At 43.9% G+C, this 22,364-nt stretch overlaps 2 protein-coding genes across 2 annotated transcripts in view; both read left to right on the forward strand.

Annotated features, from left to right (window-relative positions):
• The first annotated feature begins 821 nt into the window (after positions 1-821).
• Positions 822-7,330, forward strand: LOC148896533 (ferroportin). Its single transcript, XM_088998538.1, has 8 exons — positions 822-924; positions 1,028-1,095; positions 2,318-2,477; positions 2,797-2,912; positions 3,077-3,203; positions 3,279-3,533; positions 4,044-4,709; positions 6,639-7,330. Exons 1-8 carry the CDS (start codon positions 822-824, stop codon positions 6,896-6,898), a joined length of 1,755 nt encoding a protein of 584 aa, XP_088854664.1. The 3' UTR covers positions 6,899-7,330.
• A 9,209-nt stretch (positions 7,331-16,539) lies between these two features.
• The window catches only part of rapgef5b (Rap guanine nucleotide exchange factor (GEF) 5b), a 38,408-nt gene continuing 32,583 nt past the window's right edge, over positions 16,540-22,364 (forward strand). Inside the window, exon 1 of the mRNA XM_088998391.1 lies at positions 16,540-16,817. Within this exon, the coding sequence (XP_088854517.1) occupies positions 16,638-16,817 (180 nt within the window). The 5' untranslated portion in view covers positions 16,540-16,637. The remainder of the gene's footprint in view (positions 16,818-22,364) is intronic.

Consider the following 22,364-nt stretch of genomic DNA (forward strand, 5'->3'; position numbering starts at 1 on the left):
CATTATAACGCTCTTCAGTAGAGGCTGGGATTATGCACTACTTCTTCTACAGAGGGGTGAAATGAAGTTGATGGCGGCTCACAGTAGTTGCAAGACCTGTTGGGGCTCAATATTACTTCACATATAAGGCACACCGGCTTATAAGGCGACGGGTCATTTTTTGAACAAAATGAAGGCTTTTGGGTGCACCTTATACACCTCAAAATACAGTACATGATATAAAGAGACAAGTGTTTGGACCTAAAGTACAAGTGTGAGTGCGTATCTACACATCTCTGTACGTGTGGAGCATGCATGTGTACTCTTTTGAGCCGGACCAACCACACAGATGTCCTTTTTGTGAAGTGGGCGGACGTTGACATTGTCCTCACGACCAGTCACGTGCTATGGAATATGCTGGCATCCTCTGTTGTCCCATTGCCGGTTCTGCTTTTCTGGCACTTTCATACAATGGTGCACTTGAGCAGTGGGATGCTATTAAGCTTTTCGGACTGCTACAGCTTGAATTGCAGCTCTCAGGAAACACAAGCATCCCAATATAGGATACATGGCACAACCTACATCAATAAACAGCAGCAAGGATCAAGTTTAAGACGGAAAACAAGGTGACTTGCCTATCTTTGCGTTTTGCAGAGCTAAAGGCTGCATTGTACATATCAGCAAACATAATTTTGTTCCCTGCTTCTCAATGCAATGCACAGGAGCTATTGTGAGGGCTTGTTGAGATTGTGAAACACACGAGAGCCACAGTACGATACAGCTGATATGAAGCTCAGAGACCTCAACAAAAGAGTTAACATGTTTACCATCTTCCACAGGCAATGTCGCAGCGAGCTGAGTCCTCCCAACGTGGACGGGTTGTGGTGGAGTTCGAGCCTGACGACATCAGGATTGCCAGAGTAAAAAAAGCCAGGAGCAGACCAGGTGAGCTCATCTTTGAAGACAAACGGAATACAGTGGCAAAACTCAAAGAAAGTAAAGTCTTCTATAAAGTACCTCCATTCAATTTGTATGCATTTTTTATGAGGTTCAGCGCTTATCTACCTCAAGGGTCCCAAGTTCCTCATCTATGTTAGTGGAGCATTGTCAATGTGGGTAAGAATCATCTCTTGTATGTGCACACATACTCACTCACACACACACACACACACACACACACACACACACACACACACACACACACACACACACACACACACACACACACGCACACACACACACACACACACACACACACACACACACACACACACACACACACACACACACACACACACACACACACACACACACACACACACACACACACACACACACACACACACACACACACACACAAAGCATAAGACAGAATCTGTCTGCATGTGCCTAGACCAAATCCAACAAAACCATGATACAAAACCTGATTATGACACACCTAGTCAAAGTTCTATTCTACAGTACTTTATGCAGTGATGACCATCAGGGCCCGCAAGGCCTTTTCTGGCGGCCTAAAACTGATGTCAATTATATTTTATCCGTGAACTTTGATTAAATAATTCTTAGTTGTCTTTCGGCTTCCTTACATTGCTTTTCCTCTGTTGTGCTGCTTCCAGATGTGTGTTTTCGTTGTTAAGGATTTCACCAATCACATTTCAGCCATCATTTGTTGCCAGGGTCAGACATCTTCCTGGACACCTTCGCAATCAGTTCTGCAGGCTCTGTAGCATAAAATAAGTTTTGATCAAACTGTTGCTTTAACCAATTAGATTTTGAGTTGGTGGCACCAAGGCCTATTTCCTGGCTAACGGTACCCTCAGGTGGACTTGTAGTAAATGACAGCACACTTTTTATATGCGTCGCAGTTGCAGCTGTAGCTGCAGTCAATGTTGTGTAGTCACAAAACCGTTATTAAGGGTCGATTGATTCAGACAAAGCAGGCCTAGGTGTGATGGCTCACCACTGACTTTATGTCAACAAATTGTCAGATGCACCAGGGGTGTGTAAAAAAAATGTCCACCTTCAGTCCACGAGGAGTAGCATGGCGTGACAACAATACTTGCGCCAGGATGATAATGAAGACACTCCAGTTTTGATGCAGAGTATAGACATGTGCCCATTCTTTAAAATAGGACCCTTGTCACCCTTGCTAGTCCACCAAGATTAGAAACTACGATGGAAGTTATGGATGAATGAGTTGGTAACGCAAACCATACCCTAGCCTAGCCAATGCACAGGATATTATTTTTGAGTTACCATTCATACACATTCTATTTTGAGCTATCTCAAGCTATGACGGCTAAAAAAAACATAACAATGTTCATGGTGTGCTAATCAGGGTGACCGAATGTGGCACTTTGCCATCTCTGTGTTCCTGATTGAGCTGTACGGACGTAACTTGCTGCTGACTGCAGTCTTCGGCTTAGTGGTGGCTGGCTCGGTGCTCCTACTGGGAGCTTTGATCGGAGACTGGGTTGATCGCAATCCCAGGAATAAAGGTACTCGGCAGCAATTTCACACCCACCTGAAATTATTTTGCATGCGTTACTGTGCATCAGCCGAGAGGGTGATAAATCACTGCATCTCAATCTTGAGGCTGGGCCGTGTGCTGCTTTGCCATCCCGCCATGTGGTAAATTGCATTCGCCTTTCGGCGTCAAAAGTGTGAATCATCTCCTGATTTGATTTCTACACTCAAAAGCAGCGAGGCACACGGTTCACAGTTACCGACATCTGGTTTAAGTTAGCTTTCGTATCTGAAAATATCAACCCCCTTTGTCCTTTTCTTTCTCTTTCCTTTTGTTTTTCTTTTCTTCAGTTGCACATGCGTCTCTATTCATCCAGAATGTCTCAGTGACAGTATGTAGCATTGTCCTCATGTTGGTCTTCTCCTATAAGCAAACGATTGAGCAGATCTGGGATGGCTGGCTTACCGTGAGTATACCCGACAGAATGACACGATTTTAATTCACTCACATTCAATAACAGAACAATGACGCCGATTATTACTGCTGTGGTTTCCCTCTGTGCTGTGAGCTTGTGGCTGCAATCCGTCTGTGCTTCCGTAATAACATGTCGCATCGCAAAACCTACACAAGGTGGTTTGTTATACGGTGGTGATCGTCCTGGCAGATGTGGCAAACCTGGCAAGTACCGCGCTGACCATTGCCATCCAGCGGGACTGGATCATAGTCATCACCGGCTACAATCGCGGCCACCTGGCCGGTAAGACGACTCTTGCGCATGTTCACAGCGGTCACACAAATGCATCAATCTAAACCTCCCTGATCCTCAAAAAAGGAATGAATGCCACCATGAGGCGGATAGATCAGGTGACGAACATCCTGGCCCCGCTCGCCGTGGGACAGGTTATGACATTGGCCTCCAATGTAGTTGGGTGTGGATTCATCTTGGGATGGAACCTCGTGTCTCTCATTGTAGAGTTTTTCTTCTTGTCGCGGGTGTACCGCATCGTGCCCGCTCTTTCTGTCAAACCATCAACAGCCGAGGTGGACCTGGCCAATCTGCAAGGGATGATCAGACGTGGATCGCAAGGTATGATGGTGTGGCTTCACTTCAAATACACTCTCGATGAATCCTCCCAGAATGGCAAGTCTAATCAGGAGGATGCTGTTTATATGATAAATTGTGGAGAAAAAAACCCTGAAATGACTGCAATCAATCAACCAACCTACCACCCTACTAACCTACCTACCAACCTACCTACCCACCTACCCATCCATCCATCCATCCATCCATCCATCCATCCATCCATCCATCCATCCATCCATCCATCCATCTATTTTTTAAATCTTTTTTTCATTTCGAATAAAATGTATTATTATTATTATAGAAAAGTAACTACTGATTCTTTGAGTTCCAAATTGTTCCCCAGGAGTCGTGCAACAGTGACAGGTCATGAAATTATGTTACAGATTAAGATTTTTTTTCCTGATCTTTGTGAACTGGTCTTGTATGTGAAATAAAAAAAGACTCATTTGTACATTTTTATCGTGCAAATCCATTTGACACATATTGTCTAACTGATATATTATTTGTCATCAGGTGAAGGTCAAGTCGCTCAGCCTATGGCAGAAGATCACAGCAATCACCGAAAAGAAATGACCTATCTCCCACTGTGCTTGCGGAGGTTTTGCTGGCTGGTGAGCACCTGCAACGACGGATGGAGGTCCTACTATCAACAGCCGGTTTTCCTGGCGGGAATGGGCTTGGCATTCCTCTACACGACCGTACTGGGCTTTGATTGCATCACCACCGGCTACGCTTACACTCAAGGCATAAGCGGCTTCTTCCTCAGTGTGCTGATGGCCGTATCGGCCATCGCTGGGATGATGGGCACCGTCATGTTTACGAGACTGAGGAAGACGTATGGTCTGATCAACACGGGCATCATCTCCAGCTGCCTCCACCTGGGCTGCTTGCTCCTGTGTGTGGGCTCCGTCTTTGCCCCCGGAAGCCCCATGGATCTTAGCTTGCTCGTGCCCTACTTGACCTCAAACTCTTCCTCGGAGATTGGCGGCTTGGCGAACCAAAGAAAAAAACACACGTCTCCTTTGATTGAGGGAAGCAATCAACCACTCCTCCCTGACCGTTCCTCCATCCACTGGACCAACAACACTGTGCTTTTTGACAACGTGCCCTCCGGTAGTGCGCCAGAATCTTATATCTCCATTATCCTACTGTTCTCGGGGGTCATCACTGCACGCATCGGTGAGTGGAGGCGAACCGGGAAAATCCATGTTGCGCAAGTTTTGATTGGTAAAACATTGAAACATAAAATGAGAATATCTCAAAAGCCTCATGTGCAAAAAATAGTAAACGTCTGTGTAAGCTCTCAGTCGTACAGGAGTGGTCCATCGATGAAAAGGTTTCTTCAGCCGTCATCTGTACTTCTTTGAAGGTGTCGGATGTTTCGCTTCTTCTCCAAGATGCTTCTTCAGCAAACTAAAGTCTTACTGGTAGTATCAGCCCTGTATATATATATATATATATATATATATATATATATATATATATATATATATATATATATATATATATATATATATATATATATATATATATATATATATATATATATATATATCCCTACTGTCCAGACATGGCGGTGCCGGACACTGCTATGATAGGTCCCTGCTCTCAGGACAGAGCGCTAAAAACAGAAGACTTTAGGAAGGCTACGCACACTGACCAATACTTACTTTTCGATTCTAACCACCCTCTACAACACAAACTAGGAGTGATCAGAACCCTCCAGCATAAGGCTAAACTAATACCAACACGCGTCGAAGGTAGAGAAAAGGAATCAAAACATATCAGGAGAGCACTCACAAACTGTGGGTACCCTCGGTGGTCATTTAACAAATGTCAGAAAGAAAGAATAGGGAATGAAACCAAAAATTCGGAAGATACAAAAGGAGAGGAGTAGCAGTACCTTACATGGCAGGAGTTTCTGAAAAACTACACAAAATTCCTACTTATTTCAAACCGATAAACACTTTAAGGCAAAAATTAGTGTATCCAAAAGATAGGCTGCAAAATGAAAAACAAAGTAATGTAGTTTATTCGATACATTGTAAGAATAAAAATTGTAAAGAGCAATACATTGGGGAGACTAAACAAATTCTCAAAAAAAAAGACTTCATCAACATCGCAGGAATATTACTAGTGTGCCTCAATCGTCAGTACATATGCACCTAAAAGCTAGCAACCACTCATTTGATGACAAAGAAGTTAAAATCTTAGCGAAAGAACATAGATTGTTTGAAAGGGGAGTAAAGGAAGTGATTTTCGCTAAAACAGCTAAATCCTTCACTAAACCGATATGGTGGCGTGAGGTTCAATTTGGATCGTTCGTACAACAGCCTACTTAGGGATCATAGGATTAGTAATGCTGATGAGGTGATACCGGAGCAAGTGGGGCAATCAGGCCAGTCGTCAGTCACGACAATAGGAACAATCAATGGAGCCGCAGGATGTAGTCCTCTGCTCCCCCAACCTGAGAGCAGGGACCTACCATAGCGGTGTCCGGCACTGCCATGTCTTGACAGTAGAGATGTATATATAGGGCCTAAACTACCAGTAAGAATTTAGTTTGCTGAAAAAGCATCTTGGATAAGAAGCGAAACGTCCGACACCTTCAAAGAAGTACAGGTGACGGCTGAAGAAACCTTTTCATCGAAAAAATAGTAAAAACTTTAAATTCAGATCAAAAATGCATTTGGGGTGCATAGTGATTTGGATTTCATTTTTCATACTAAAGTGGCAAAACAACCACTAATTGCACACTATAATAATACCAACACAAATACTAAAACTGGATCCACTTAAATTGGCACTGTGAGAGGAGCATTATCTCACAAGATGCTATTAGTAAATGTGTACTAAATTATAATGAGAGATAACATTTTTTCACTCTCGTGTGTAGCCAATAGCAGTACCACAGCAAACGACCTATTCTGACACTGTCAATCAAAACAGCAGTTTTGATGAGGTACTGGCTACACAAGAGAGTGAAAAATATTTGAATATAATTTTGGATATCTTGAGCAAGCGGTCAATATGACGTACACAGTCAAAATTACAAACCAATTGCTACCCGGGTAAGTGTTTTGAAACTTGCTGTCACATGACTTGCAGGTTTGTGGTCCTTTGACCTGACAGTCACCCAGCTATTGCAGGAGAACATCTCTGAGTCCGAGCGAGGTGTTGTCAATGGCGTCCAGAGCTCTATGAATTACCTGATGGACCTGCTCCACTTCATAATGGTCATCTCTGCTCCACAGCCACAGCACTTTGGTATCCTAGTTCTCATTTCTGTGCTCTTCATCACCACTGGGCACACTATGTACTTCGTGTATGCACATAAATGCAAGAGAAAACGTCGCCTGGACACCTAAAAGGGGAGACAAGGCCCCCCATGTGCACACATGAAATACTTTACCAGCACAGCGTCCGCTCTGACCACGTGAAATGAATATGTCCCTCCTGTTCCGTGATTTAGCCATTTATTTCCGCACACGGCCGCCAGAGTGTCTCACCTCAGCTGCTTCCTCCCTGCAGGGCCTGCATGCGATAAAGCAGCAAACCAGAACTCAGGTGCAATAGAATGGGAGCAACACTGTATCATGAATATGAATGGCCGCGATAAATGCAGCAATGAAACCTCCGGGGGTGATGTCCTAGTGGAATTTACAACAGGAGTCAATGCCTTTGTAAACCTCAAAGGATTACCGCAAGGCTTTCATTGAACCTTTTTAAAGCTTTTGCCATGAAAGTAGATGGATGTTGTGAGACAAATGCTGATGCATTGCTAAGAAAGACAGGCGTTATACAAGACAGTACTGATCCACCCACTTGGAAATGATCCAGGATTTCCAATTGAGGAAAATAATGGGAATCACACAAGATCGTATGAAATAAACTTGAAACAAAAGGCAGCTCCCTGTAAGGGACAAAAAGGAGTTTCTTCGACAGTTTTTTTCCCTTTGCAGGAATCAAGCAAATGAACACTGCCAAAAAAATGAATGGTCCTCGGTGCAATAGAACACAAAATGGATCTCCAATGGCACGTTTATTTAAAAAAAAACCATATGCCTTATCTGGTTTGTCAATATTTTCAAAATGTTAGAAATCAACTTCTACAGGGGGTGTTCAACTCCACATTCATACTTCGAATCAACCCACCTTGACCTCACCTCGATAAAAATAACATAAAGACCTCTACTCTATGTTTTCATATTGCCTCCACACACATACCACAACCAGCATCACCTCTCATTATATTTGTATCATTTTCCTGTCATCTCGACATGTCCTGTGCTGTCACTGTTTGACTGATATCCTCTATATGATGAATAATAAATAATTAGTAAAATGACACGATGCCCATCGAGTGCTGTAATGTGAAGTTTATGATGGCCAACTTGTTAAAAGTATTGTCAAAAGCTAAATAAGGCGATGCTAATTGTCTTACCCAATTAAAGCTGAACTACATACACCAATGCAATACAATACAATACATATTGATGTATACAGCACTTTAACAACAGCTGAAACTGTAACAAAGCACTTAATGGAGAGTAGAAAGCACCAACAGTGAAACAAAGATCAAGTCAGAATCATGCTAGGCGAATATCAAAGAGTACAAGTGAGTTATATCATCAATTTGTCGAATTACAATAAAACCTAAAGGTAGAGTGCAATCCATTGATATTTTTTTCCTTTCCGAATAAAATAATTCAAAGCGAATTCATGTGATCTTGACTCCAATGGTTGATTGTCCAATTGTCTATTGTCCTATTGTCCAATTGTCTATTGACTGTGATACAATTAATTTTCGTGTAGCGGTGGCCCTTACATGTTTTCTCCATTCCATTTTTTATTCATTTACATTTACTTTGATCCTGACTTTAATCCTTTGGAAAATAAGTCCAAAGAGCCCTTCTACTACTTGAATAGCATTGTGCAGTCAGACTAGCTTCGGAAAAAATCTATTTTTCCTCTCTTGCATCACCAGTATCTTTCTGTGGATACATCACAAAGTACTGATGCATGAAGGATATGACATAAGGAGTCCACGAGTGGAATACAGTAAACCGAAAGATAAACAGAGGTTGAAAGATTTCATTGGAAAGGCGCAACGAGCAAAATGAGCTTTCATCACATCCGCCTCCTTCTCCTGCAGGCCTTACAGCATTCCCAATGATTTTGTGCTATTCCCTGATTAACTTGCCCACACCAACAATCTGACTGGAGTCATTCTCACTTTGAAATTCGTTTACTTTAGAAACTGGGTCAGTGGAAGCACGTTGAAGCTGTGATTGCCTCATTGAGAAATTACAAAGAAACGCAGTACAAAATTGTTCATAAATATTCAAGGCTGGTCACGATATTTTACTACTTGCTAATTGATATAGTCATAAACCTCTTGATCCAAATGCCCATGAGATCATACAATTTGACCAACATTTTCTGGAAGTCAACATGCCTCGAAATCAGTGGTTCTCAAAGTGGGTTTGACCGAACCCTAGAGGTTCAGTGAATCAGTCTCAGGGGTTCGACAGTGCCTCTGCCAAGGAGGTTAACGCACACCCGACTCAACATGTCAATTAGTTATGAGATGCCTGTGATCTAGAGTAGAAGAGCAGTGCCAACGATAAATGCACTGTGACGAAATGTAGAGTGGAAGACGAACTGCATTTCATGTTTGCTGCATTTCATGTTTGCACTTTCTACTTCCTCTGTCGCGCTTCAGTTATTCTGGTGACCTCATAGAAGTACTGATGAGACCAATGCTCATATCCTTAATTTTACCATCTGCACAAAAGGAAAATATGCACGTTTGCACCAGGACATCGACACCACATGGTGCCGGTCCACGAGCCAAGAAAACCATCAAAGACTTTGGCCTAGCCAATAATAAATACTGTTTCAGCTCCCCTCTGACAAGAGCCTCTGCTCCTGCAGGGCCACAATGGAGAGGCTGGGGAAGAGCTTATCTCCATCTCTAATGCGCTCATTAAAACACACAACATGCAAACTTGCATGTCACGACTGATCATTCTCACACAGGCTGCTTAATTTCATTTTACAATTTTGATGAGTTGGTTTGGTACTATTAAGAAATGTATAGTGTGTTTATTTTTCTTCAAGTGTATTTTAATAGACATCAGACATATTTCGTGCATCATTTGAAAACAGTTCCCCCGCCTCAATAGCTTGACTGAGACTTGCTTTTGTCAAAATTCCCAATATGTATTAGGAATTGTATTCAACTCACCTATTTCTTGTCTTGCTGACATGTATTTTATAATAATGCCCTGTTTAGTGCAAGTGTGCAACTATGCTCTCTGCCCCAGAAGCAGTACTGCTGGTCTGGTGGCAAATACATTGTTGGTTACTAAGACGACTGCAATTGGAGTTACGACTGAAAGAGCAAGCGTAAGTTCACCTTGCGGGAGCCCAGAGATAAACTCAGACACAAATACCCACTCTCATCCATCCGATAATTTCACAGAGTATACAAGTTTGTGATGCCTTATCAGAAGCAAACACTGTTAGCTCACACAAATATGTGTATTCATTAAGAATAATCAACGCAGCTCTGCTTACCTTTTGGATTTAACCTGTCGGCAGGAGCTTCAGATACTTACATGTGGGAGTTTCAGCATTAACTCCATCCATCCATCCATCCATCTTCTGCCGCTTATCCGGGGTCGGGTCGCGGGGGCAGCAGCTTCAGTAGGGAAGCCCAGACTTCCCTCTCCCCAGCCACTTCTTCCAGCTCGTCCTGGCGGATCCCGAGGCGTTCCCATGCCAGCTGGGAGACATAGTCTCTCCAGCGTGTTCTGGGTCGTCCCCGGGGTCTCCTGCCAGTGGGGCATGCCCGGAACACCTCACGAGGGAGACGTCCCGGTGGCATCCTAATCAGATGCATTAACTCACACCAGTGAAATAATGCTATTATGCAATGGATAGCCTTTCAGACAGCATAGTCTGGTCATCGCTTGAGAGTAGCTCTGGATCTTTAACTGGCCGAGATTATCATGGAAATTCATAATGCTTAAAGGACAACCGACGTCTCCGGACTATTTGTGTCCATAATTTGTAAAATGGCTTCAAATGACTTCTACTGAGCTTATTTTACAAAGATTCCCGCATTATATCTATATTTTACGTTTTAAGACTCGCACTGAATATTCCGGAAGTCTTGTTTTTTAGTTGGTGACGAGTCCTCACCCTACGTCACTGAAGGAACGCCCCTGAGCGAGAAAGGACATACCTTGCATCACCTCAATGCATTTTTCGGTACTTTGTTTGGTCTGAAAACTTTGTTTTGATCCGTGTTGATGGCGAAATTAGAAGGAAAACACATAAATAACGCAATGGTGAATCGTTGTATGTTACACCGAGACAACTATTAGATATTCGCTGACAAAAATTCCAAGGTGAAAAATCAAAAATCAATCTTCTGCATTTTCTGTGCTGCACACATCAGTCTTGATCACTCAAAATGACCCGCAAGACCTTCTTTAATCGATTGCAAACATTTATACTTTCCTCTTCAGAACTATTTGAATCATATTCATAGCTGTATGCGTAACAGGAAAGCATATTCTCAGAATCTGAAGCCATTGTTTTGATTCTCGAGCAATGCAAGACGTCTTGGCGTGACGTCACGCACTGGGGGCGGAACTTTCTGAAAATGCCCAATTCGCTTAATTTTTTGCAGATTTTGGACACCTTAAAGAACAACCGACGTATCCGGACAAGTTGTTCCATAATTTGTAAAATGGCTTCAAATGACTTCTACTGAGCGTATTTTACAAAGATTCCACCCCATATAGCTATATTTTACGTTTTAAGACTCGCGCTGAATATTCAGGAAGTCTTGTTTTTGAGTTGGTGACGAGTCCGTACGTGACGTCACTAAAGGACCGCTCTTGACCGTAAAAAAGACGCATTGTTGCGGTCCTTCTATCACGTCAATGTTTTTTACTGTACTTGTTTGGTCTGGGGACCTCGTGTTGCACTCATAAGCCGTCAGAAGGCCAGAAGAGGGCGTCCAAGCGCCATATAAGGAATTTATTACCCTGTGGAAACGGAGGTGGCCACAGGAGGTCGCTATATTGTGGCTCTTTTTTTGGGTGAGAGATTTTCCCCCAATGTTGCCTCAAAATGGCACAAATAAATTCTGAACGTCCGGCGGATTGCCTTCCGTCAACGACGGCAGCGCACAGGCGAGTCGGTACACCACTACGTTGCCGACTTGCGATGCTTAGCGGGCCTCTGTAAATTTGGCCGCTTGGAAGAGGAGATGATTAGGGATCAATTAGCGGAGCACATGATTGATTCCAAGCTACGGGAGTAACTGTTACTGTCGCATGACGACCTCCCACTTTCGAAGGCTGTGGAGATGGCGTTCCAATTAGAGAATGCAGCACAATTAGCGGCTCGGCTCGCAAACCCCCCCCCTCCCCCCTTCACGCTCTCCCGCGTTGGCACAGATCGTTGCTCCGACCCCTCACCCCCAGACTGCACCTCCACCTACGACGGTGCTGAGATAAATGAAGATAACTTGTGGGTCTGCCTGGCACCCCACACGCGCGCCCACTTGCGAAGCCACCGGACAAAGATGCCAGCACTGCGGAAAGATGAACCACTTTGCCAGGATTCAAGTGGTGCACAGTGGAACTGGATGGAGTGATCTTACCACTCCTGCTCGACACTGCAGCCTCCAGGTCACTGTTGGACGTGTCCACAGTTCGACGTCTATTTCCTCATCTCCCAATCGAAGACAACGATGAAGACTTGTTCGTCTACGACCACACTAGAATTGGCATGGTAGGCACTGCCACCTTCACAGTGCGCAATGGCTCGAGGACTCTCCCCTACTTTACCTTCCAATTATCCCATCATGGTGCCAACCTCTTGGGTTTGGACTTGTTTTGTGTACAATTCACCCACAGGCCAACAGGGGTGGAGAAAGGTTCAACCAAGCAGAAGCGCTGGGCTAAGCAACCCACACTTACTGTGTCGGACTGGGTCCGCATTCGCTGGCTGAGCTGCTCTCACAAATTGGACTCATTCTGGACAGCACCAATCCAGATTACCGCCCAACTCGGACCGACCAGCTTCTGTCTGGCTGACGGGTCGCGTTGGCATGCCAGTTGCCTATGGAGAGTGGCATCACGGACCCCTTTGAACGACAGGGCTGTCGTAGATATAGACTTCTCAGACAAAGACTACTGACTTTCCTGTCACGCATTCAAGAACATTGGTGGGACGCCTTGAAGAGCGTGGTGAACCAGCCGTGCCCGTGGGGCCAGAGTCTCGGCCAGCTCGCGTTCGCCTTCGCCCTCGGTATTTGGACAATTACATCACTGATTTCAAATGTTCAGATCCTAGCCAGTGCTTAGCCTATTGCGTGGCAGAATAACCCACAAGGCTACGCAGGGAAACCGTCAATCTACCCGGTTTCCCTTGTTACATAGTTTTTCTGTTTCCTTCAGGGAGGGGGGGGTAAATGTAGCATATGTCACATGGCTACAGAATGCTGCGACAGGTCGTAAAGCAGCGGTGACGTCGCGACCGCAGGTAGACAATCAGGGCAGCACAATAAAGACGTTGACAAAGTAAGTCTTCTCCTCTCATTCCTCCGGACATAACAGATACCAGTGTGTTTTCGTAAACAAGTGAATGGATAAAGGTATAAGAGAAGAAAGAGCAACTCAAATTGGGGACCTTTTTTACGTGTCACTTTGGTGAGTCAGCACATCCGGGATGCCGGCACAAATGAATGGCCTTGCAAGGACGCAGTCAAGCGTTTGCTGCTGACTGTGGACAAATCGATAAAACCTAATGGATAAAATGGTCATTTGGGGGGAAAAGAAATTTATGTCCTTGGTGAGTCCAATACTTGGGGTGTCCAAACTTTTTCGTTTGAGGGATGCATACAAAAAAATTGGAGGATGAAATGGCCGCTTTAAAATAAAACATTTTTGAAACAAGTCAGTAAGGAAAGCAGTGCCATATATTCATATTGTAAATTTTATTTCATCTGGTTTCTGTTGAAAACGTCATCCCATCTCAAACATTCTGCCCAGTTCCAACTTTTTAAACTAACCTTGCAACTCGTGCGAAAGTCAAATGGGCCCCTCGACCGAAGTTTGGACACCCTTGGTCTATATTATGGAGCATAGGGACCAACCCACGAAAAGCCCCGGGTCCCGACGGCATTCCTGGCCGTGTTCTGAGAGACTGCGCTGTGGAGCTCACAGATGTCTTCACGGACATCTTCAACACATCTCTGCGCCAGGCTGTTGTGCCCACGTGCCTCAAAGCCACCACCATTATCCCAGTCCCTAAGAAGTCGTCCCCCACCTGCCACAATGACTACCGCCTGGTCGCACTCACTCCTATCCTCATGAAGTGCTTCGAGCGGCTAGTTATGAACCACATCAAGGCTGCCCTCCCCCCCAACCATGACCCCTTCCAGTTTGCATATCGGCCCAACCGCTCTACCGATGATGCCATCTCCACTGCTCTCCACACAGCGCTCACCCACCTGGAGACCAGAGACTCCTACGTCAGAATGCTGTTCATCGACTTCAGCTCAGCATTCAACACAATCATCCCCCAACAGCTCACCGATAAACTGAGCAAAGTGGGGATCAGCACCTCCCTGTGCAACTGGCTGCTGGACTTCCTGACGGGGAGACCACAGGCAGTCAGAGTTGGCGACAACACTTCCAGCACCATCACGCCGAACACAGGGGCCCCTCCAGGGGTGTGTGCTGAGCCCCCTCCTCTTCACTCTGCTCACGCACGACTGCTCACCATCATCACCCAGCTCCAACCTCTTCATAAAGTTTGCGGATGACACGACTGTGGTGGGCCTCATCAACAACGACGAGGAGACAGCCTACAGGGACGAGGTCAGCCGCCTGGCCACGTGGTGCAAGGACAACAATCTCCGTCTGAATGTGGAGAAGACGAAGGAGATTGTTGTGGACTTCAGGAGAGTGCGCCCCCAGCATGCTCCACTAACCATCGACGGTGCTGCAGTGGAGAGAGTGAGCAGCACCAAGTTCCTGGGAGTGCACATATCCGAAGACCTTTCCTGGAGCCACAACACGGCATCAATCACCAAGAGATCCCACCAGCGCATGTACTTCCTCCGCAAGCTTAAAAGAGTTGGAGCCCCGACCCCCATCACGACCTCCTTCTACCGCGGTACCATCGAGAGCATCCTGACCAGCTGTATCACCGTGTGGTACGGTGCCTGCACCGTGTCCTGCCGTAAGACTCTGCAGCGCATCGTGAGGACAGCTGAGAAGATCATCGATGTCTCTCTCCCCCCCCCTTCAGGACATCTACAACACCCGCCTCACCAGCAGAGCCATCAGGATCGCTGGCGATCCCACACGCCCCTCCCACAGCCTCTTCAGCCTGCTGCCATCGGGTAGGAGACTGCAAAGTCTCCGAACCAAGACCAGCAGGCTCAAGGACAGTTTCTGCCACTAGGCAGTCCGGAGACTCAACTCCCTCCCAGCCCTGCCCAGCCTGCCCCTTCCCACTGCCACACTCGCCGAACTCTGAGTACACGCTACATGCTGTACTATCATCCTGAACTCTATTTTTTTGTTCTTTCTCATTTTTTTTCTGCAAGACCTCACTTCAACCCTTTCTTGTTGTTTGTTTTTGCAATTACAACATTACGTCATTTTATGTACGTCACTTCCTCACTTTACATATGTCACTACCTCACTTTACATATGTCACTGCCTCACTTTCCAGACGACACTACCTCACTTTACATTCAGAAATTACAAGTATTGTCTGTTGTCAATTGTATGTCTTTTAGCCACGTTATAAGTGCCTTCCATGTCTTGCACGCTGGGTCCGAGAGGACATTAATTTCATTTGTGCTGTATGTCATGCATATTAGCACGTTTGACAATAAAGCTGACTTTGACTTTGACTTTGATTTCTTTGCTCTCACTCGCAGACCAATGGTGATGAGCATAAACCAAATTTAAATTTTCTTCATTGCAAATAAGCGCAATTCAGGCGCTACCGATCCATGCGCACCAAATCCAATAGACATTTAAACAGCTACTTCCCCCAAGCCATTAACTCTTTGAACAGGAGCCCAAATGGAACTGTATAGTGCCTCTTTGCAATTTTTTGATGATAGTGCAGCGGGTTCGACCGGAAACAAATTCCTTGTGTGTTCTACATACTTGGTAATTAAGATGATTCTGATTCTGATTCTGATCATGATGAGTTCTATTAAGCATGAGAAACACTGCAAGTGAAGCCTGGAAATTGTGTGACACTTCAGCTTGGCGACCACTCGTGGCATGAACAATAAATCAAATGTTTTGCTTTTATTTGACATCCCGGTGAAAAGTGGAAAGCTCCATTAAATTGCTCCAATAGAAACAAGGTAACACAGGAAAGAAACTCAATTCTTCTGCTGACCAACAGACACACAACACAAATGAATGCTAACACCCTCATAATATGAGGTACGGAATGATTATTTGGTGTTGGGGTGCAATTTTCAATTATGTTAAGAATTGAATACTTTTGTTGAATAATCAGTACATTTTAGTTAGACAATGAAGCAGTTCTAAAGCTAATTTTGCCATCTTGTCCCAATGCGACAATAACACTGTTTCTTGATACATTTATCATTGCCATGTCCATCCTTCACGGGAAGATGAATGCAAGGCATAGAAACGCTTAACAAACACAATTTGACTGTATGATTGTATTGTGGGATTGACTAAACACAGTGTTTGACCTTCCAGTAAAAAACCCCGCCCAGTCCTGAATCCAGACTCTTGCATTCAAGAGATTCTCCCACTTCCCTTTTGGGTGTGTTTGGCTGGCCAGATGTTTCCTGAACCTGCCCTGTTCCCATCTCCCTCTGCTCCCCTGCAGTGAAAGGCAAGGGAAGAACGAGAAGAGAGCGTGCCATTCACTTTGTATGCACGCACCTGTGCTCCCAAGGATTTTGTCTTCGATGTCAATCCAGTTTATGCCTGAGTGATTTTCCCGCCGCATGCCTCTTTGCGAGTCACCTCCCAGACGTCGGTTGTTGCCATTATCCTGGTCAGCGAGACAGTGATGTCGTGGGACTGCGGTCTGAGGTACATGTTCTCCACATCCCCTTCTCTCCAGCCGAGCAGCATGTGCATCGTGCATGATAAAGAGGAAGTGTCCAAATTTGAGATGGTCCAGAGACTGGCCAAGGATGGTTGCCGCTTCCTGCAGAATCACAGCAAGGGCCTGCAAAGGACAAGTGAGGTGAGGGACACGGAAAAGTAAAAACTTTGGAGGCACGAAAGGTTGTGATCCTTGAAGTATTTTATGAATGATAACAATAGCATTTTTATTCCGTATTTACTAAGTGGGCACCTCAATCCAAATGAAAAAGGACAAAAAGGTGAAGATTGTACTGTACTGTGTGATGAAAAGCGCTTTCAAACTAAAATTATTATTATTATTATTATTATTATTATTATTATTATTATTATTATATCCCAATAGGCGGCCCGGTAGTCGAGTGGTTAGCACACTGGCTTCACAGTGCAGAGGTCGCCGGTTCGCGTCCCGGTCCGGCCTCCCTGTGTGGAGTTTGCATGTTCTCCCCGGACCCGCGTGGGTTTTCTCCGGGTCCTCCGGTTTCCTCCCACACTCTAAAAACATGCATGGCAGGCAGATTGACCACTCCAAATTGTCCCTAGGTGTGAGTGTGAGAGTGACTGTTGTATGTCTTTGTGTGCCCTGCGATTGGATGGCAACCAATTCAGGGTGTCCCCCGCCTCGTGCCCGAAGACAGCTGAGATAGGCTCCAGCAACCCCCGCGACCCTAATGAGGAATAAGCGGTACGGAAAATGAGATGAGATGAGATTATATCCCAATACAATTCCTCAAAACAATTCATTTGCAAGTCAAGAGACCCAGGAAACAATACTGTACACACGACATTTCGGTCTAGACATATTTTGAGTATGACAGTTTTTACAATAAATATCAGCACAATCGATGATGAATCAAATACATAGTTTGGACAGACCAAGGGTAAAATGTTTTTTTCTTTTCACTTTCACTTGACCAAGTTTTCACTGAGGTGACCTTCTAGCGTATTCCACATTTGTCTTTTCATAAAAAGTGTGTTCTGTTGGGTAATGACTCAGTCACTGACTAAAAAAATTTTATCTTTATCTTTTATCTCAATCAGAATGCTCATTACCTATGCGGTGAATGGCTGTCTTATTAAAATTGTAACACGGTTTATCCATTCAATTTCCTTCATTGAAATGTACTCGTGATATTATCTAACCAGCCCTCGAAATACCACCTCATAATGAAAAAAAGAAAAAGGTTTAGTGAGTAAAAACATCATAAGAAATGAGAATGGCAAGAAATTAACTTATTGTATGAAGTGTAATTACTTTTCAAACTACAGTATTTGTTTGTAGCCTTCAGTGGGTGTCGCAGAGCGAGTGAGTGTCTGCATAAGAAAACCATATCGGTTGGGCCCGAATACCTTAAAGGACAACCGACATCACTTTTTTGTTTCCTAACTGACATCGGAAAAACGTTTTATAGCATCTAAAATACCCAAAACACTCAGTATGATATTTTTAGTCAAAGGCAAAACACCAATAAAAATGACCTAAAGTGTCTAAAAAGTACTTCAATTTGAAACCGGAAGTGGCCAGTTTCAGAAGGTCCCGCCCCCATGTTCGTGGTGTCACGGCAAGACGTCTTGCCTTGCTCGAGAATCAAAACAATGGCTTCAGATTCTGAGAATATGCTTTCTTGTTACTCATCCAGTTATGAATATGATTCAAATAGTTCTGAAGAAGAAAGCATACATGTTTGCAATCGATTAAAGAATTTATTCCGTGTCATTTTGAGGCATCAGGGGTGGGAAATGTCGCACCCAAAAAAGGCAGAACATGGCGACAAAGCCGTGTAAGGAATTAATCAGCCCATTTCCACGACGTTTTCAGACCAAAGTACAGCAAAATGCATTGACGTGATGGAAGGACCGCTACAATGTGTCCTTTTTTCAGTCAAGGGTGTTCCTTCAGTGACGTAGGGTGAGCAGTCGTCACCAACTCAAAAACAAGACTTCTGGAATATTCAGCGCGAGTCTTAAAACGTAAACTATAGCTATATACGGTGGACTCATTGTAAAATACGCTCAGTAGAAGTTATTTGAAGCTATTTTACAAATTATGGACACAACTTGTCCGGAGACGTCTGCTGTTGTCCTTTAATTGTTCCATTTACTTTCACTTTCCTCAAATTTTGGCACAAACACAAAGCTACATACAAATGGGCCAAGCAACAGCTTGCTGCTGTTCAACGCCTCTTCCAAGTCATTTTTTGTTACTTCTGTCAGTTATTTGCATCACCAATAAACACCAGTGAACACATTCCATTAGCAGCCACATGCAAGCTGTTTCATTTCAATCCATTCTGTTACTTAACAAACCTGAAAATCATTAAAAACAATAAATAAACATGATTAAATACTTCTGGAGCCAACTTTCAGCTCCTACATTCCACAACGATTGTATTGGTTTCAATTATGTACGTAAATCAGTTAAATGAGTTTTAAATAAATGCGAGGAAACACCAGAGTCAGTCAATGATTCATATCATTGGAGGAATAAAGCCTAGCTGGGAGGATGGCGTCATGTAAAATCAGTCCACCGAACTTTTAAAATGAAGGTCTATGATTGGTTGAGATCATGGCGGGCTCAGCTTCCTGCTGACTGGGTGATTGCATAAGCGAGACTGCACTACAATGGCAGGATGCAGTGACGCAAGCAGGACAGACCACCATGTGGGGCGAAATTATGTGGCTTCAGGGTGGAGTTGAGTGCGTCAAGTCCTCGACCTTTTCTCCGAACACTGAATCGCTTCATCGCTGTCGTTTTTCAACAGAATGACGCTTAGCCTGCACAATGTCTTTGCTAATCTGCGCCTGATAACAGGTCATAAAAAAGAGTACTGTCAATAGTAGAAATCACGTGAATGTATAGGTACATATTTGTCATGTGTGATCCGAGATCTCAGCTAATACCTGCCATGAGAAAATATAAAGATTATCTAGTTTCGTTTCCAGATAATGCCATCGTTTGCAGTAATCTAATGATGCGGCGCGCATACTGGCCACGTGACTCAAATACATATTTAAACATGGGAATCAAAGAGCTTAGAGTTCCCAGATGGTGAATGACGATTTCAATCCAGTGCACTCTGACCATTACGCAATCACTTTCAATCTTGTTTACTTTGATTCCCAATGAATTCAATCCTTTATGAAATTATATTTCACATTTATTTTGCTTCGCATGCATACTGGTGATATCATAAGATCGTAAAGCCGTAGAACAGAGGCTGCTTGGAGGGAGCTGCCGCTGTTCTCTGTTTGGGGATAACCAAGTCAACATCAACTGCTTCTTTGAAAAGCCAGCGAGTGTTTGAACAATGCTGAGCAGAATTTAGACCAAATGTGAGGGGTGTCAAGACTGACATCTTCCAGGTCGCTTTGAGAGTTCCATAACAGGCTTGCGAGTATTACAGAGTGGAGAGGATCCCTCCAACAAGCGGAATGCATCTGGAACCTAAAGAGAGATAAAAAAAAAAAAAACATTTCAAATCACAAGGCACTACGGTCGTGTTTACTGTTCCACAGACAGAGTCAAGAGCTGAATGAGGAGGTCATATTAGTGCCTGGGATTTCTCTCCTGTTACAAGCATTGGATTCCAGCAAACTGATTATTTTACTAACACACATTGCTCAGTTTGAGTGTACTCGTAGTGACTATAGCATTTGACTCGGATCAATAATTCATCATGGGGTTTGGTCAAGGCTGACAAACTAACACAATGCATGACAAACCGATTTTATTCAGATGCAAGTACACACTTGAATTGGAAAACTTTTGATAAAACCTGCAGGCGTGTACTTATGCACACACTCATGACTTGTCACTTCCTCTCTATGCTCTGGCTCGCTGATCGAAGGTTTATGGGTTAAATCAGGGGTGGGCAAACTTTTTGACTCGCGGGCCGCATTGGGTTCTAAAATTTGACAGAGGGGCCGGGCCAGGAGCATTTGGAGGGAGTGTTTCCGCCGGAAGTACTAAACCTAAAGCATTAAAGGACAACCGACGCCTCCAGACAAGTTATATCCATAATTTATAAAATCACTTCAAATGACTTTGACTGAGCGTATTTTACAAAGATTCCACAGCATATAGCTATAGTTTACGTTTTAAGACTTGCGCTGAATATTCATGAAGTCGTGTTTTCGAGTTGATGACGATCCCCATCTGACGTCACGTTTGGACCGCCCCTGACCGAGAAAGCGACACACAATGCATTTTGGGTACTTTGTTTGGTCTGAAAACTTCGTGTTGATCCGTGTTGATGGCGAAATTAGAAGGAAAACACATAAATAACGCCATGGTGAATTGCTGTGTGTTGCACCAAGACAACTATTTGATATTCGCTGACACAAATTCCCAGCTGACAAATCAGCCCATTTCTAACGGAGCTTGGGCGCAATCTTCTGCATTTTCTGGGTGCTACATTGCTGTCATTGACGGCTCGAATTGATTTGGGAGGACTCCTTGAATCAATTGCAAACATTTATGCTTTCCTCTTCAGAACTATTTGAATCATATTCATAACTGGATGAGTAACAAGAAAACATCTTCTCCGAATCTGAAGCCATTGTTTTGATTCTCGAGCAAGGCAAGACGTCTTGGCGTGACGTCACGAACAAGGGGGTGGGACCTTCTGAAACTGGCCATTTCCGGATTCATTTTGAAGTCATTTTTATTGGTGTTTTTCATTTAACTAAAAATATCAGCCTGCCTGATTTGGGTATTTTAAATGCTATAAAAAGTTTTTCTGATGTCAGTGGGAAACAAAAAAATTGGTCTCAAGGAATATGGCGTTTACATACTATTTCGCAGATACTTGGAGGAGGAAATGGAAATAGATTAAAATAACATATGCACTGTGATTTATCAAGATTGCGTCTGTTTTTAATAAGTTTTCATTGAAGGGGCAAAGTTAAAGAAATCAACATTTATTGAAAAATGGAATCACTTTCAACATTCAAAACATATTATTCCACAACGAAATAGTCAAGCTCTATAATACCTACTTGTGTTAAATTCCGCCAAATCATAGATGGTTTGTCCTGACCGCGCGCTCAACAAACTCTCCACTGACGCCCTCGCCTTCACGCGCAAACAATACACGTGTACCGTCGCCGAGCACACAGACATAGGCTACCTGCAGTTGAAATTTGCATACTAGGCACGGCAGCCAATCAGAAGCCTGCTTCTTTCTTCCGGACTTTCGCAAGCGTTACAAAGTCGTGCAATTGCATGTCATTTTCCAAAATAGATGCTGTTCTACATACTTGGCAATAAAGATGATTCTGATTCTGATTCTGATTCTGATTCTGATTCTGAACCTCAGCCCAGAAGAAAGATTCAAAAGAAGCTAACAACATATGTGACGCTACAAAACGTAAGTTTACATTAAACCGTGACTGTAAAGTGTATGTGAGACTTATGAAAGGGGCTTAGTGGCTCGTAGGAAGCAATGCAATCGTTGCATTATGCACCACAATGAAAATCGACTACTGCAGCAAAATCTACAGCCATGCACATTGACCGTAAATTAAGCAAGGTAGCATTTTTTTAATGTGATTAGTTGTCTCATTGTGCTTCAAGTTGTGAAAAATGGGGCAGGCAACTTTTCAGTTATCTGCCCTGTTGTGCGCTAACTTTTTGTCATGAGTTTCAGAC

The sequence above is a fragment of the Hippocampus bargibanti genome, linkage group LG06 (genome assembly GCF_051943395.1).
Source record: "Hippocampus bargibanti isolate YZ-2025 linkage group LG06, ASM5194339v1, whole genome shotgun sequence".
Classification (NCBI taxonomy): domain Eukaryota; kingdom Metazoa; phylum Chordata; class Actinopteri; order Syngnathiformes; family Syngnathidae; genus Hippocampus; species Hippocampus bargibanti.

Coding starts and splice junctions, on each gene's coding strand:
- LOC148896533 (XM_088998538.1), top strand. CDS start 822: ATGTCGCAGCGAGCTGAGTCCTCCCAACGTGGACGGGTTGTGGTGGAG. Junction 1,096..2,317: donor GTGGAGCATTGTCAATGTGG/GTAAGAATCATC, acceptor TGTGCTAATCAG/GGTGACCGAATGTGGCACTT. Junction 4,710..6,638: donor GGTCATCACTGCACGCATCG/GTGAGTGGAGGC, acceptor CATGACTTGCAG/GTTTGTGGTCCTTTGACCTG.